The sequence below is a fragment of the Entelurus aequoreus genome, linkage group LG10 (genome assembly GCF_033978785.1).
Source record: "Entelurus aequoreus isolate RoL-2023_Sb linkage group LG10, RoL_Eaeq_v1.1, whole genome shotgun sequence".
Taxonomy (NCBI): domain Eukaryota; kingdom Metazoa; phylum Chordata; class Actinopteri; order Syngnathiformes; family Syngnathidae; genus Entelurus; species Entelurus aequoreus.
The window spans coordinates 62744966-62762387 of NC_084740.1; the positions used below are offsets into that span (position 1 = coordinate 62744966).

Genomic DNA, 17422 nt, shown 5'->3' on the forward strand with positions numbered 1-17422 from the left:
ATTCATTTGGCTGACCACATACAATAATGTGGTGGTCACCTTAAACGACTTCCTGTCGCTGTACTTTGTGGTTTTGGATTGGTTAAAATGGAATCAAGCATCACTAATGCTTACGTTGGATTGGCTAAACAGAGTCATGTGACAGAGTCATGTGACAGTGTCTCGCTGACATAAGAATATACTTGCAAGTCTTAATTGATGATTATAAATAATAGTGATATAAATAAATGTAACGATTATAATGAAAGTCAAGTCAATGCAGTAAAAGTAGCATTTCTTCTTCTCAAAAATACAAAAATGTAACATCCAAAAAAAGTATATTACATTAAAACTACTCTGACAAGTACAATGTATTATAATTGAAGTTGCTTAAGTAAATGTAGCACGTTACTACCCACCTCTGCATAGAACCCAGCCTCTACTACGGTGTCTTTTGTCTTTGGGAGAGATGTCCATGTTTGTGTGAGCGTTCACACATCAGGCTGAGCACAAACAATCAATAGTCTTCCAGTCTTCAATGACAGTGTCATCAACACCCAGCATGCTTGTATTGACCTCATGCTCAGCACTGACACGTATTATTCACATACTGTACCACCACTGTACACTACCGATACCTAAAATACTTGTGCATTTAACGTCCATACATCAAAACTTGTACAGTACTCATTGTTATACTGAATAGTACAATTAATCAAATTGTTTTGGGGGCCAAAATTCCAGAAAGCTAAGGACCTGGGGGCTGGACTTCACCCTTCACTGTTAGTCTTATTTTGTATATTCTGGAGAACCTTCTGCAAAAAGCCATGACAGTCTTTAGAATTTGCTGCAAACATTTTCTGAACTGAACTCACCGGCCCAAAATGATGAAAAAGAGAGTACCTAAGATGGGACCTCGAGGAACACCACAAGTGTAGCTAAAGACGTTGAACAAATGACTACTGACTGCATCTGAAGTAAACAACACCTTACTTACATAAATCGCATTACCAAAAAAGTTTGTAACTTGACAAAATGGGAGGACTTAAAGGGGTGCCTTGAGGAACACCTAAATCACAAGTCTAGACCTCAGTGTTCTACGTCTGCTAGCAAAGTTCAAATGTCAATGCAAGGATCTGCCAATGAGCACTCTATATTTTTTTTAGGAATTTGCTGCAAAAATGTTTTGTCTCCCGAGTTTTGAACTGAACTCAGGAGCTGGTATGGTGTCATTCCTAGGCCATCAGTTGAATAGCCCTGATTTATACCTGTACTGTACATACACACGTGTGTCTATACATACTTACATGTCTATACATTCTACCAGCCGTAATGGGCACTAACAAGCTACATGTAGCTAAGCTACGTAGCTGAACTACATTTTCCTGTAGCTTAGCTACTTTTAGACAAATGTTGCGAGGTAGCTAACATGAAAGCTACAAAGAGAGAACATGGATTGTGACTCCAGGCCAAAACAATATGGAGAAGGTAGAAAATAGAACATCCATGATGATTGCTTGGTGTTCCTATGATGAGTCACAATTGGCTAAGGTTAGGGTGAAACTGGCCAATCAGAGGCAAGATAAGGCGGGTCATCCAAACTAGTAACACAATCATAACTAGAGATGATGTTTGATAAGAAATTATCGAGTTCGAGCCCATTATCAAATCCTCTTATCGAACCGATTCCTTATCGATTCTCTTATCGAATCCAGATAGGTTGTTGTATATGGAAAAAAACACACAATGTTTGGTTTAACAAAAGCTCACTTTTATTTTATAAGAAAAAAATAAAATAAAATAAATAAAAAAATATTGACTGTTGTTACCCAAAGTATATTAAGTGGGATTTTTCAGAAAAAAAAATATATACAGTAACACAAAAACAACCTGTCTCTGTGATCACTATAGGTGTATAAATTATAATATAGTGTTAAATATCATCATCATCATCATCATTTCTTTTTATTCCTTTCATGAAAATGCATATATACAAGCCAAATACAGTTGACACGTTCAGTCCCTTGGGCAAAAAACTGAAAATAATACAGCTCTCCAAAAAGTGCACTTCTGCTGCTATTGGAACATACTAACGACACACACTATGACACTAAGAACGCCACAGTCATCAATCAACAATTCTGCAGTCCTGGTTGACATAAGAGGTAACGTTATTTTAGCCTTAAGGCTACAAGTGAGCAGATATGGAAATTAACCGGCAACAGTTAACGTTAGTTACTCACCGGCACTATCACTGGAACTGGGGCTGCAGGTTGAAGCAGAGGAAGAGGGGTGTGCTTCGTCATCTCTGTCGCTGCTTCTCCACGTTTCGAAGACACGACACGGTTCTCGAACGTTCAGGTTATGTGCGGCCTGAACATGTTTCAACATGTTTGTTGTACTTCCCCCCTCACATGAGAGCGAAGCCTGGCAATAATTGCATATTGCCGTTTCCTTGTCGTATTTTTTTGTAAAATGAAGCCATGCCTTGAGGCGTTTTTTCCGGTCCATTATTTTTGATGCTTTCTGTATCTGCCGCCTAATGACTGAGTCATTTCCTGTGATGTCCCACAGGGCATTTCCTGTGGGACGGGATTCATTCCCAGGGATTCGAATAAAGAACCAACTTTTTTTCTTTACTATAGTGGCCTCGATAACGGGAATCGGTTCTCAAAAAGGGATTCGAGTCCATGGAATCGGTTATTTTCTTATCAAACAACCGGGAGAACCGGTTTCGAACATCATCCCTAATCATAACAGACACCCATGTCACATGACCAGGAGAGAGTCAGAGACAGAGGGACGCTTCAAGCTGACCACTCAAAAACAAATGATCTCGCTCAGATGAGCATTCTTCTGTCAGCCACCTCCTCAATGCTGTACCTTTAGTACACCACTGTAACTAATCTGATTCATGTTGAGCTGGAATGCACAACAATATCTATAATAGCTATATAATACCTATACTTGCACTGGTTTCTTACACTACCATATACCTGTTCAGGTCCTTTATAGTAACTGTAGTCTACTGGATCTATCCTACTTATACTGGAGCTCCATTATAGACACAGCAGATATACAAGAAGTTAGCAGACATGGCGGCAACACCCCTGAGGTCAAAGTAATGAGACGGATCATCGAGGTGTAATTGTCGTTCTAGGACAAATGACAAGGCGTAGAATGAAATGATACAATCCTAATTGTGTGGGTGTGCTGGGGGCCTCCTGGCTCACACACATGTTCCTTTTCATCTTGTGTTACTGCGTGAAGAGGCTGACATCTTGTGTTACTGCGTGAAGAGGCTGACATCTTGTGTTACTGCGTGAAGAGGCTGAGGGATATCTGCTGGGCTGAATTAGTGCTGGGGATGGAGGGCTGTTTGTCCACAGACATGTTTGTGTGTTATGTTTGTGTGTTATGTCTGTCATCAGTGGTTTGAGCCTCCCAGGCTGACAGGAAGTAGTTACCGTGCTCGCAGGCTGACAGGAAGTAGTTACGGTGAAGATGCTGGTGACTTAGCATGGAGGATAAGCTGCCATTGGAATGGCACAAAATAGATCAAATATAACATCTCTGCTATGCCATTGAAAGCTATTGTACTATCGCCAACATGTTGATGCTGTTATCCATCCATCCATTTTTTACAGATTGTCCCTTTTGGGGTCGCAGGGGTGCTGGAGCCTATCTCAGCTGCATTCGGGCAGAAGGTCAAATTGCAATCTAATCTTGCTTAAACATTTTGTTGCTCTGCACTCGACGTCTCTAAATGTTGAACTTTTTTTTTCCCTCTGAATTATTATTAATAGTATTATTTCATGTTTTATTTGAAGACAAAATAGAGCATGGAAGCCATACCATTTAGAGGTATATGGTTTTAGAACAGACATATGACAACATGAAATGTTGATGTAAATTGGGTTTTTTTTATGCCTTTTTTTGTTTTTCGTTATAGACAACAAAAAAAATTTATCAGCAAATTTAAAAATACATTTTTCAAAATGAATTTGTTTTTTAAAAAGTGGAAATAAGTGGAAATACACTAGACCGATAATATTTGCATCTGCCTGTGTTTATACGGGGACATTGAATATCAATCATAATAAAGTTTGATTAATTTCCTAATTGAAATAATCATATATATGTATATATATATATATATATATATATATATATATATATATATATATATATATATATATATATATATATATATATATATATATATATATATATATATATATATATATATATATATATATATATATATATATATACGGTATATATATGGTATATATATATATATATACATATATATATATATATATATATATACGGTATATATATGGTATATATATATATATATATATATATATATATATATATATATATATATATATATATATATATATATATATATATATATATATATATATATATATATATATATATATATATATATATATATATATATATGTGTGTAATGTGTATATATATAATATAGCTTTGCAAGCAGCCCATTTTATTTGCTTGTTCTTCTTTTGTGTCTTATTAAGGAGAACCCGGCAGTCCTGCTAATGTTCCATCGGCTGAGCATCTAGCTGAAGCCTCCCCCAGCAGGTCACGTGGACATGATGCTCCCCCTCAGCCTGCTCCTCCATCTCCTGCTGCTCTCTGGCTCCCCCGCAGGTCAGTGACACACACCCCACTTCACCCTCATGCCAATTTCTAAATCCTTCTCAGTTCACTCGAACTACCTTGACTTTGTCTGTTTGGAATCCCTCATATTTCAAGTAGCTCTGAATACAGAAAGAAAAATCTATTTTAGTTGAAGGACTGTTGTTCATTTTCAGCTTTGGCGAGCAACAGGAACTGTTGAGTTCCATGAAACGACATGAAGAGTGTCAACAGTAACACACTCATGCATTTAAACAGGAGTTCTTTGCTAGCTGCCACCTGCAAGAATCACATTCTAACCACCTTCTGTCAGGTTCAAACACTGATGACATGTATTAAACAAGACAAGTGGCAAATAATTAAACAGAGACAGAATTCAATTTGGACTCAATATTGAGGAGAGTCGTCTGTACACTGTACCCTTGCACAGTATCTCAGCACGCTCTGCCAAAAGATTGCATGCCTCCTTCTTTTATTTTGGACCCTCCCCGACCACATGGCCACCGCTGTTTCCAAAGGACAAAGGTCGCAAAAAGTTCACAGAAAAGGTCGTAAACAATTCACAGAAAAGGTCAGTTCAAAAAGAGTTCGTAAAATAGTTCCAAAAGAGGTCCATAACATAGTTCAAAAAGACGTTCGTAAAATACTTCAAAAAGAGGTCGTCTGGAAATTGGGCAGATCCTGTCATCTCTCCGCTTTGAAGTCCTTGGGTTAGAACAAAACTTTATTTTGATTACCATACATGAAAGAACACAGGATTAGGTTTCAAAGACAGCTTTTGTCTTCTCACCAGAACCTCAATGTAACACAAAGTCTTTGTGATAATTTAGAAACAATTATTCTAACACCTTCATTGAGTGAAATGTGTGTGTAAAGACGTGACCGCCCATGTAAACTCTCTGCTGTGCAAGAACAAGGGCAGTGCTCAGTGTCGTCCAAAGGGCCGATGCATCCAAACAGCCGCCGGGGTTGTTAGTGCAAGTAAAGAACATTGTCTTGACAATGTTTCTTTGTGGAGGAAAGATGAAGGTTGATGGTCAGTGTGACAGCAACAAGCAAAGTTCAACACACTGTGTGCTACCACCCACAGCTCCCCTGGCTCACAGTAGTCACAATCACAGATGACATTTCTAGACATCACATTGGTGGGAATGAAGCGTTTCATGTGTTCTTCATCTATAAGCACCAAATTGTGCAAATTCACTTGTGGGTCCGGAATAAGATTTACAAACTGCTGACTGCAAATTGCGTTCCTGTCACTGTTTGAGATGTGTGTCAACACTTGACTCTATACACAACCTGATGTAACATCATGTAACACTTTATCATGTATGGTAACACAACATATTGTCACGGAACACACTGTAAAATGAGACACACGTAAGATAGTAACACAATTCCTTTACTCTTATATAGTTGATTGATTGATTGAAACTTTTATTAGTAGATTGCACAGTACAATTGACCACTAAATGGTAACACCCCAATAAGTTTTTCAACTTGTTTAAGTCGGGGTCCACTTAAATTGATTCATGATACAGATATATACTATCAGATATATACTATCATCATGATACAGTCATCACACAAGATAATCATACATTGAATTATTTACATTATTTACAATCCGGGGTGTTGGGTATGGAGGGGGGGCGGGTTAGGTTTGGTTGGTATCAGCACTTCAGCCATCAACAATTGCATCATCAGAGAAATGGACATTGAAACAGTGTAGGACTGACTCGGTAGGATATGTACAGCGAGCAGAGAACATAGTGAGAGAGATCAGAAAGTATAAGAAAAAGTGTCTACATTTGATTATTTACATTTGATTATTTACAATCCGAAGAGGTATGATGTGGAAGGGAAGGTATTAGTTTAGGGTTGAAGTTGCCTGGAGGTGTTGTTTTAGTGCGGTTTTGAAGGAGGATAGAGATGCCTTTTCTTTTACACCTGTTGGGAGTGCATTCCACATTGATGTGGCATAGAAAGAGAATGAGTTAAGACCTTTGTTAGTTCGGAATCTGGGTTTAACGTGGTTAGTGGAGCTCCCCCTGGTGTTTTGGTTATGGCGGTCATTTACGTTAAGGAAGTAGTTTGACATGTACTTCGGTATCAGGGAGGTGTAGTGGATTTTATAGACTATAGTTTACTGTAATGTTACCCAATGTAACACAAGTTCAGGTCACATAAGATCACACAACTTACATAAGTGTGTAATATTACAAGCTTTGGCAATTATTTCACAGTTCTGGACCGAAAAGCGAGAGAAAATTAGGTATGTTTTGTTTTTTTGAGTGGTCAGCTTGAAGCGTCCCTCTGTCTCCGACTCCCTCCTGGTCATGTGACATGAGTGTCTGTTATGATTGGATGACCCGCCTTATCTTGCCTCTGATTGGCCAGTTTCACCCTAACCTTAGCCAATTGTGACTCATCATAGGAACACCAAGCAATCATCATGCATGTTCTATTTTCTACCTTCTCCATATTGTTTTGGCCTGGAGTCACACTCCATGTTCTCTCTCTGGAGCTTTCATGTTAGCTACCTCGCTACATTTGTCTAAAAGTAGCTAAGCTACAGGAAAAGCTACTCGTTAAAAAAGTAGCTAAGCTACAGGAAAAGCTACTCATTAAAAAAGTAGCTGAGGTACCGCCGAGCTAGTGGAAAATGTAGTGAAGCTACGTAGCTTAGCTACATGTAGCTAGTTACTGCCCATCACTGTACTCCATAGTCTCCATTTTGCTGCACTTTGCTCCCTTTTCTTGCTGCCCTCAGTCTCCTCTTGGACAAAATGTGTATCCGGAAGTAAATGGTAAGGGTTGCATGTTTTGTTCCAACAGACGATAAAAGCTTTTGAATGGTCAATGCAGGTTCATGTGAATGATCCCTCAACAAACTACGCAACTAAAGAAGAGAATCACGACTCAAAGCCTCGGCAGACGACCTTGACCTTCAATTGACAGCACAAGTCGTCCTCTGAAGGTCAAAGCCTCATCAAGCTGTCAGTGCTCAGCTTGGCCATCAATCCCGTCTTTAGGTTATGTGATTGAACTTCCTTGGTTCATGAGAGAAAACATGAACTGAGTGGTTCATCCAGTCATGTTTCAGATTGAGACAGTGGAAGGTAGCAAGTCATTTGCCTTACCTCCATAAAAGTCAGCTTCCTCCCCTCGCATGGTGGTATCTGTAACGGAGAGCAAAGACGCCTGAGTTCATGATTAGTAGTACAGTGCATGCACAAGAGCTGCTCTTTACACCAACACAGATGGAATAAAGGAGTGACTCTGCTCGTCAGGTCATGCAGGTCGGACTCTAAGTTGTTCAAACTGCAAATAATGGCAGAGAGTTGGTGGGCGGCCGAGGGTGGAGTCGACTCTCTTGGTTGCTTTGTTGGGTCTGCTCCTGTCTCTGGCCATGCTCCCCCCAAACTGCAAATAATGGCTTAGAGTTGGTGGGCGGCCGAGGGTGGAGTCGACTCTCTTGGTTGCTTTGTTGAGTAACTTGTAGCTTAGTTACATTTAATGGAGAGTAACTTGTTGCTTAGCTACATTTAATGGAGAGTAACTTGTAGCTTAGTTACATTTAAAGGAGAGTAACTAGTAGCTTAGTTAACATTTAATGGAAAGTAACTTGTAGCTTAGCTACATTTAATGGAGATTAACTTGTAGCTTAGTTACATTTAATGGAGAGTAACTTGTACCTTAGCGACATTTAATGGAGTGTAACTTGTAGCTTAGTTACATTTAATGGAGAGCAACTTTTGGCCTATTTACATTTAATGGAGAGCAACTTGTAACTTAGTTACATTTAATGGAGAGTAACTTGTAACTTAGTTATATTTAATGGAGAATAACTTATAGCTTAGTTACATTTAATGTAGAGTAACTTGTAACTTAGTTACATTTAGAGGAGTGTAACTTGTAGCTTAGCTACATTTAATGGAAAGTAACTTGTGGCTTAGTTACATTTAATGGAGAGTAACTTGTACCTTAGCGACATTTAATGGAGAGTAACTTGTAGCTTAGTTACATTTAATGGAGAGTAACTTTTGGCCTATCTACATTTAATGGAGAGTAACTTGTAACTTAGTTACATTTAATGGAGAGTCACTTGTAACTTAGTTATATTTAATGGAGAATAACTTATAGCTTAGTTACATTTAATGGAGAGTAACTTGTGGCTTAGTTACATTTAATGGAGAGTAACTTAGCTACATTTAATGGATATTAACTTGTAGTTTAGCTCACTACATTTTCCAAGTAGTTTGCCTATCACTGCTGGACATTTATTATAATACTGCAGCGTCCAGAGTGAAGGCACAACAACAACAACAACAACAACAACAACAACAACAACAACAACAACAACAACAACAACAACAACAACAACAACAACAACAACAACAACAACAACAACAACAACAACAACAACACAAACAACAACAACAACAACAACAACAACAACAACAACAACAACAACAACAACAACAACAACAAACATTGAGCGTTTGTGTTAGTCATTTCCAGTGAGTAGAAGCAGGAAGTACCAGGCAGTGGAAAAGGTCCATGCATGCGAGCACATGCTGTGTTGTGTTCATTCAGGCCTTAAAAACAACAAGTTGGACAAATAGTATGTAATTGCATCTCATGTCCACCATGGCTGAAATGTGCAGGGCTCTATTTTATAGACTGTAAGACATGTTGCATATTCTGAGGCTGCACAAGATGAAGGTGTATTTATAGAGGATGACAAAGTCAGTGGGCACACCAGCTTGGAACACTGAGTGGGTCATCTACCCAGCTGACACCCTGCTGTGAGGCTGTGTTTACCTCCCCTAACACCCACACCTGGCATCTATACCTTACCTTCTTACCTGCTGGTAAATATGATCATGTTGTCTCATCTCCTCCACTGATCCTTTTGTCACCACCATCATGACAACATAGTGTAGTACACCTAAGTATTCACCATGGTATTCACCATCATGACAACATTAAATACAGTAGTGTAGTAGACCTAAGTATTCATTAAGTACCACCATCATGACATCATTAAATACAGTAGTGTAGTAGACCTAAGTATTCATTAAGTACCACCATCATGACAACATTAAATACAGTAGTGTAGTAGACCTAAGTATTCATTAAGTACCACCATAATGACAACATTAAATACAGTAGTGTAGTAGACCTAAGTATTCATTAAGTACCACCATCATGACATCATTAAATACAGTAGTGTAGTAGACCTAAGTATTCATTAAGTACCACCATAATGACAACATTAAATACAGTAGTGTAGTAGACCTAAGTATTCATTAAGTACCACCATCATGACAACATTAAATACAGTAGTGTAGTAGACCTAAGTATTCATTAAGTACCACCATAATGACAACATTAAATACAGTAGTGTAGTAGACCTAAGTATTCATTAAGTACCACCATCATGACAACATTAAATACAGTAGTGTAGTGGACCTACGTATTCATTAAGTACCACCATAATGACAACATTAAATACAGTAGTGTAGTAGACCTAAGTATTCATTAAGTACCACCATAATGACAACATTAAATACAGTAGTGTAGTAGACCTAAGTATTCATTAAGTACCACCATCATGACATCATTAAATACAGTAGTGTAGTAGACCTAAGTATTCATTAAGTACCACCATCATGACAACATTAAATACAGTAGTGTAGTAGACCTAAGTATTCATAAAAAAGGGTGTTATTTAACAGGTATAGTTCATGTGTTCATCACACACAACATCAACATATTTACAGTTGGACAATCCCTGATCTACTCTAATAAAGATGTGTGGTATTTAATTGTGGTGCTTGTGTAGGTGCAAAGTATTAACCAAACAATTTCCTCCGCCCGAGAATGTAACTTCCTGTCAGTCTTTTCCTAAAGTTATTCAGCCACGTGAAAAAATAAGGACACCCCTAGTCGCTAAGTCTCACCTCTGCCGTTGTAGACATCTTTTGGCTAGTTGGCGGCCATGTTTTTCCACCAATCTTGTTAAAGAAATGTAGACGTGTTTATCAAAAATGTGTCCACATCTTCCTTTGTTCCGGCTAAACACCCTCATATTACACTGTTTGTTTTGTGTGTAGATGGCATTGAGCTGTGTGAGAAACGTCAAGTAAATTCGACCTATGAGGTCAACAGCGCCACCATGTGGTGTATTTGTTCCAAAACATGCAACACATGTTCTGACAAATTGTCACCCTTTAGTCTGCCGTGGCTCAGGTGTGTTAGCTGACACAAATACACGGGTTAAAAATACAAAAACCAGGATACGCCTTAGGGCAGTCTTTCTTAACCATAGGGTTTTTCGGTCACAGAGGGCCGCCAAAAAAGATCTGTTTTCCCAGCTGTGGTTTTTATGGGCAGCAGCGGTACTCAGTTGCAATACACTTGTCCACCACTTGTGGCAGTAATGACAACCTCAAACAAACAGAAGAAGTCTGGAGCTAAAGTCATAAAGAAGTTCCTTAGGTGAAAAAATTATGACTAAAATGGTGAAGTTGCATTTTCATTTGCACTTTAATTTTGACATTTTGGTTAAGAAACATATTTGTTATTCTTTAACTAGCACAACTGTCAGGTTCAAACACTGATGACATCTATTAAACAAGACCAGAGGCAAAGAATTAAACAGAGACAGAATTCAATTTGGACTCAATATTGAGGAGAGTCGTCTTTACGCTGTACCCTTGCACAGTATCTCAGCACGCTCTGCCAGAAGATTGCACGCCTCCTTCTTTTATTTTGGACCCTCCCCGACCACATGGCCACCACTGTTTCCAAAGGACAAAGGTCGCAAAAAGTTCACAGAAAAGGTCGTAAACAATTCACAGAAAAGGTAATTTCAAAAAGAGTTTGTAAAATAGTTCAAAAAGAGGTTCATAAAATAGTTTAAAAAAAGTTCGTAAAATACTTCAAAAAGAGGTCGTCTGGAAATTGGGCAGATCCTGTCATCTCTCCGCTTTGAAGTCCTTGGGTTAGAACAACATCTTTCTGTTGATTACCATACATGAAAGAACCCAGGAACACCTTCATCTTACACCCCCCTACTCAGTGGAGTTTTACGAGCCTTACTCTTGGTAGGTTTCAAAGACAGCTTTTGTCTTCTTGCCTGGAACTCATTTCAACACAAAGTTTTTTGTGATAACTTACAATTATTCTAGCAACAACATTATTGTATCTACATGTATTGTGTTATTCATGAGTCTCTTCTTAAGCAGTTTATTTGATATTTGTTTAATCAGCCAGACCTAAGCCTAATGTTTGTGTTGAGTAAATAATCATCTTTGTTTCACATCATTAAACAAGGTAGTAAACTGTAAGTAGGTTACACATCATTATTGAATACCATTCAGTTGAAGAGTTAGATGACTGATTGGGTGTTAATATTTCAGTGGGCCCCAGGGTCCCTCTGTAGTGAGAAAGTGGGGCCCCAAGGTCAGAAAGGTTAAGAACTCATTTGAAGAAATGTAGAAATCCACATGTTGTGGTTTGAATCATGATCTCCATCCATAATCAAAATAAATTCCAACCTTCTCTCCTTGGTCTTGTTGACACTGGCTTTGAATAGTACCTGGTCTTGTACCATAGTACCATGCTACTTATGGCTTTTCATTCTTTGTCCTTGGCTGCTTCTTTCTTGTCAGAGCGCACGCTGCTGACTGCAAATGCGGACAAAAGATGGCTTTCTTGACTTTTGCATAAAAGCTTGACTTTGTGCTGGAGTAGTTGTTGAGTAGTTGAGGAGAAGATCCAGTGTGTGTTGTGAAGAAGTCCTAGCTTGTGTGTTGTGAAGAAGTCCTTGCTTGTGTGTTGTGAAGAAGTCCTAGCTTGTGTGTTGTGAAGAAGTCCTAGCTTGTGTGTTGTGAAGAAGTCCTAGCTTGTGTGTTGTGAAGAAGTCCTAGCTTGTGTGTTGTGAAGAAGTCCTAGCTTGTGTGTTGTGAAGAAGTCCTAGCTTGTGTGTTGTGAAGAGGTCCTAGCTTGTGTGTTGTGAAGAAGTCCTAGCCTGTGTGTTGTGAAGAAGTCCTAGCTTGTGTGTTGTGAAGAAGTCCTTGCTTGTGTGTTGTGAAGAAGTCCTAGCTTGTGTGTTGTGAAGAAGTCCTAGCTTGTGTGTTGTGAAGAAGTCCTAGCTTGTGTGTTGTGAAGAAGTCCTAGCTTGTGTGTTGTGAAGAAGTCCTTGCTTGTGTGTTGTGAAGAAGTCCTAGCTTGTGTGTTGTGAAGAAGTCCTAGCTTGTGTGTTGTGAAGAAGTCCTAGCTTGTGTGTTGTGAAGAAGTCCTAGCTTGTGTGTTGTGAAGAAGTCCTTGCTTGTGTGTTGTGAAGAAGTCCTAGCTTGTGTGTTGTGAAGAGGTCCTAGCTTGTGTGTTGTGAAGAAGTCCTAGCTTGTGTGTTGTGAAGAAGTCCTAGCTTGTGTGTTGTGAAGAAGTCCTTGCTTGTGTGTTGTGAAGAAGTCCTAGCTTGTGTGTTGTGAAGAAGTCCTAGCTTGTGTGTTGTGAAGAAGTCCTTGCTTGTGTGTTGTGAAGAAGTCCTAGCTTGTGTGTTGTGAAGAAGTCCTAGCTTGTGTGTTGTGAAGAAGTCCTAGCTTGTGTGTTGTGAAGAAGTCCTAGCTTGTGTGTTGTGAAGAAGTCCTAGCTTGTGTGTTGTGAAGAAGTCCTAGCTTGTGTGTTGTGAAGAAGTCCTTGCTTGTGTGTTGTGAAGAAGTCCTAGCTTGTGTGTTGTGAAGAAGTCCTAGCTTGTGTGTTGTGAAGAAGTCCTAGCTTGTGTGTTGTGGAGAAGTCCTTGCTTGTGTGTTGTGAAGAAGTCCTAGCTTGTGTGTTGTGAAGAAGTCCTAGCTTGTGTGTTGTGAAGAAGTCCTTGCTTGTGTGTTGTGAAGAAGTCCTAGCTTGTGTGTTGTGAAGAAGTCCTTGCTTGTGTGTTGTGAAGAAGTCCTAGCTTGTGTGTTGTGAAGAAGTCCTAGCTTGTGTGTTGTGAAGAAGTCCTAGCTTGTGTGTTGTGAAGAAGTCCTTGCTTGTGTGTTGTGAAGAAGTCCTAGCTTGTGTGTTGTGAAGAAGTCCTAGCTTGTGTGTTGTGAAGAAGTCCTTGCTTGTGTGTTGTGAAGAAGTCCTTGCTTGTGTGTTGTGAAGAAGTCCTTGCTTGTGTGTTGTGAAGAAGTTCTAGCTTGTGTGTTGTGAAGAAGTCCTAGCTTGTGTGTTGTGAAGAAGTCCTTGCTTGTGTGTTGTGAAGAAGTCCTAGCTTGTGTGTTGTGAAGAAGTCCTTGCTAGTGTGTTGTGAAGAAGTCCTTGCTTGTGTGTTGTGAAGAAGTCCTAGCTTGTGTGTTGTGAAGAAGTCCTAGCTTGTGTGTTGTGAAGAAGTCCTAGCTTGTGTGTTGTGAAGAAGTCCTAGCTTGTGTGTTGTGAAGAAGTCCTAGCTTGTGTGTTGTGAAGAAGTCCTTGCTTGTGTGTTGTGAAGAAGTCCTAGCTTGTGTGTTGTGAAGAAGTCCTAGCTTGTGTGTTGTGAAGAAGTCCTAGCTTGTGTGTTGTGAAGAAGTCCTTGCTAGTGTGTTGTGAAGAAGTCCTTGCTTGTGTGTTGTGAAGAAGTCCTAGCTTGTGTGTTGTGAAGAAGTCCTAGCTTGTGTGTTGTGAAGAAGTCCTTGCTTGTGTGTTGTGAAGAAGTCCTAGCTTGTGTGTTGTGAAGAAGTCCTAGCTTGTGTGTTGTGAAGAAGTCCTAGCTTGTGTGTTGTGAAGAAGTCCTAGCTTGTGTGTTGTGAAGAAGTCCTAGCTTGTGTGTTGTGAATAAGTCCTAGCTTGTGTGTTGTGAAGAAGTCCTAGCTTGTGTGTTGTGAAGAAGTCCTAGCTTGTGTGTTGTGAAGAATTCCTAGCTTGTGTGTTGTGAAGAAGTCCTTGCTAGTGTGTTGTGAAGAAGTCCTAGCTTGTGTGTTGTGAAGAAGTCCTAGCTTGTGTGTTGTGAAGAAGTCCTAGCTTGTGTGTTGTGAAGAAGTCCTTGCTTGTGTGTTGTGAAGAAGTCCTAGCTTGTGTGTTGTGAAGAAGTCCTAGCTTGTGTGTTGTGAAGAAGTCCTAGCTTGTGTGTTGTGAAGAAGTCCTAGCTTGTGTGTTGTGAAGAAGTCCTAGCTTGTGTGTTGTGAATAAGTCCTAGCTTGTGTGTTGTGAAGAAGTCCTAGCTTGTGTGTTGTGAAGAAGTCCTAGCTTGTGTGTTGTGAAGAATTCCTAGCTTGTGTGTTGTGAAGAAGTCCTTGCTAGTGTGTTGTGAAGAAGTCCTAGCTTGTGTGTTGTGAAGAAGTCCTAGCTTGTGTGCTACTTTCACAGTCCAGCGTGGCCAGCAGGACACAAAGACATGGTTGATGCGCTAAGGGAGAGGATACACTCGTCCTTTTTTTGGATGATGGTACAAAAAGTGTTTTTGGAGAAAGGAAGAATTATTTGAGAGCCGCTGCAGCTGCCTCCTATTTGTCATTTGGTCACATGACTCTACTAAATGTTAGCTCGTGCTAAAACACGTGCAAAGCTACCAACTGAGCTACTAACTGACTCAGATTCAGATTGGTTTTATTTGAGCATATTTCAACGTCATGCATCACATTTGTACTTTTTCTTGACATGTCCAAAAAGGAGTAGGAAGAAGCATCCGTTCACCCATTTTGTACCGCTTGTCCCTTTTGGGGTCGCGGAGCCTATCTCAGCAAGCAATGTTATTTAATCAATCAATCAATCAATCAATGTTTATTTATATAGCCCTAAATCACAAGTGTCTCAAAGGGCTGCACAAGCCACAACGACATCCGCGGTACAGAGCCCACATCAGGGCAAGGAAAAACTCACAACCCAGTGGGACGTCGATGTGAATGACTATGAGAAACCTTGGAGAGGACCGCATATGTGGGTGACCCCCCCCCCCCCCCCTCTAGGGGAGACCGGATGCAATGGACATCGAGTGGGTCTGACATAATAATGTGAAAGTCCAGTCCATAGTGGATCTAACATAATAGTGAAAGTCCAGTCCATAGTGGATCTAACATAATAGTGAGAGTCCAGTCCATAGTGGATCTAACATAATAGTGTGAGAGTCCAGTCCATAGTGGATCTAACATAATAGTGAGAGTCCAGTCCATAGTGGATCTAACATAATAGTGAAAGTCCAGTCCATAGTGGATCTAACATAATAGTGAGAGTCCAGTCCATAGTGGATCTAACATAATAGTGTGAGAGTCCAGTCCATAGTGGATCTAACATAATAGTGAGAGTCCAGTCCATAGTGGATCTAACATAATAGTGAGAGTCCAGTCCATAGTGGATCTAACATAATAGTGAGAGTCCAGTCCATAGTGGATCTAACATAATAGTGTGAGAGTCCGGTCCATAGTGGATCTAACATAATAGTGTGAGAGTCCAGTCCATAGTGGATCTAACATAATAGTGAGAGTCCAGTCCATAGTGGATCTAACATAATAGTGAGAGTCCAGTCCATAGTGGATCTAACATAATAGTGTGAGAGTCCGGTCCATAGTGGATCTAACATAATAGTGTGAGAGTCCGGTCCATAGTGGATCTAACATAATAGTGTGAAAGTCCAGTCCATAGTGGATCTAACATAATAGTGTGAAAGTCCAGTCCATAGTGGATCTAACATAACAGTGAGAGTCCAGTCCATAGTGGATCTAACATAATAGTGAGAGTCCAGTCCATAGTGGATCTAACATAATAGTGAGAGTCCAGTCCATAGTGGATCTAACATAATAGTGTGAGAGTCCGGTCCATAGTGGATCTAACATAATAGTGTGAGAGTCCAGTCCATAGTGGATCTAACATAATAGTGAGAGTCCAGTCCATAGTGGATCTAACATAATAGTGAGAGTCCAGTCCATAGTGGATCTAACATAATAGTGTGAGAGTCCAGTCCATAGTGGATCTAACATTATAGTGAGAGTCCAGTCCATAGTGGATCTAACATAATAGTGAGAGTCCAGTCCATAGTGGATCTAACATAATAGTGAGAGTCCAGTCCATAGTGGATCTAACATAATAGTGTGAAAGTCCAGTCCATAGTGGATCTAACATAATAGTGTGCGAGTCCAGTCCATAGTGGATCTAACATAATAGTGTGAGAGTCCAGTCCATAGTGGATCTAACATAACCCCAAAAAGGACAAGGGGTAGGAAATGGATGGTTTGAATCGAGATTGTTGTTAAATTAGGAATCGTCACTCCAGGAATCGGAATGGAATGTTGAGTTGTTGTAAGATTCCTGTAAAAAAAAGTCCTAGCTAAATGGCAAACTGGATGGAATGTGATTGGTCGATGAAAATACATCTCACTTCTTCTTCAAAATGACTCGTACGGACATCAAAGGTTTTCTAATGGCCTCAGCTTGACTCCGGAAAGTGTATTTTCAGTTCCATTTCATCCAATGTGAAAAAGTGTCATTTGCGTGAGATGATATTAAAATATTAGACTATCTTGTCTGGAAGCCATATAGTGGGCAACTTTATGAAGTAGTAGTGAATATGCAAATAAGGCAGCTGTGTGGGTTATAGAGAGGACAGAAGCCAGTCAGACACAAACTAGAGAGAGACCATACTGGTGTGTCTGTGGTCTACTTCCACACCACCACCATCTGTCATCTCACACCTTACACTTCAACAACTCAACGCCACCACCAATGTTTCTTTCACAGCAGGACATGACGGTCGCTATAATCTTTTTGTCGCCTTATAATTTACATTCACACAAAAAAACTATTTTTT

General features: G+C 39.7%; 1 protein-coding gene across 1 annotated transcript in view; it reads left to right on the top strand.

Annotated features, from left to right (window-relative positions):
• The first annotated feature begins 7750 nt into the window (after nucleotides 1-7750).
• LOC133659173 (contactin-1a-like) overlaps nucleotides 7751-17422 on the top strand; it is a 79075-nt gene continuing 69403 nt past the window's right edge. The window contains exon 1 of the mRNA XM_062061908.1: nucleotides 7751-7775. Within this exon, the coding sequence (XP_061917892.1) occupies nucleotides 7751-7775 (25 nt within the window). The remainder of the gene's footprint in view (nucleotides 7776-17422) is intronic.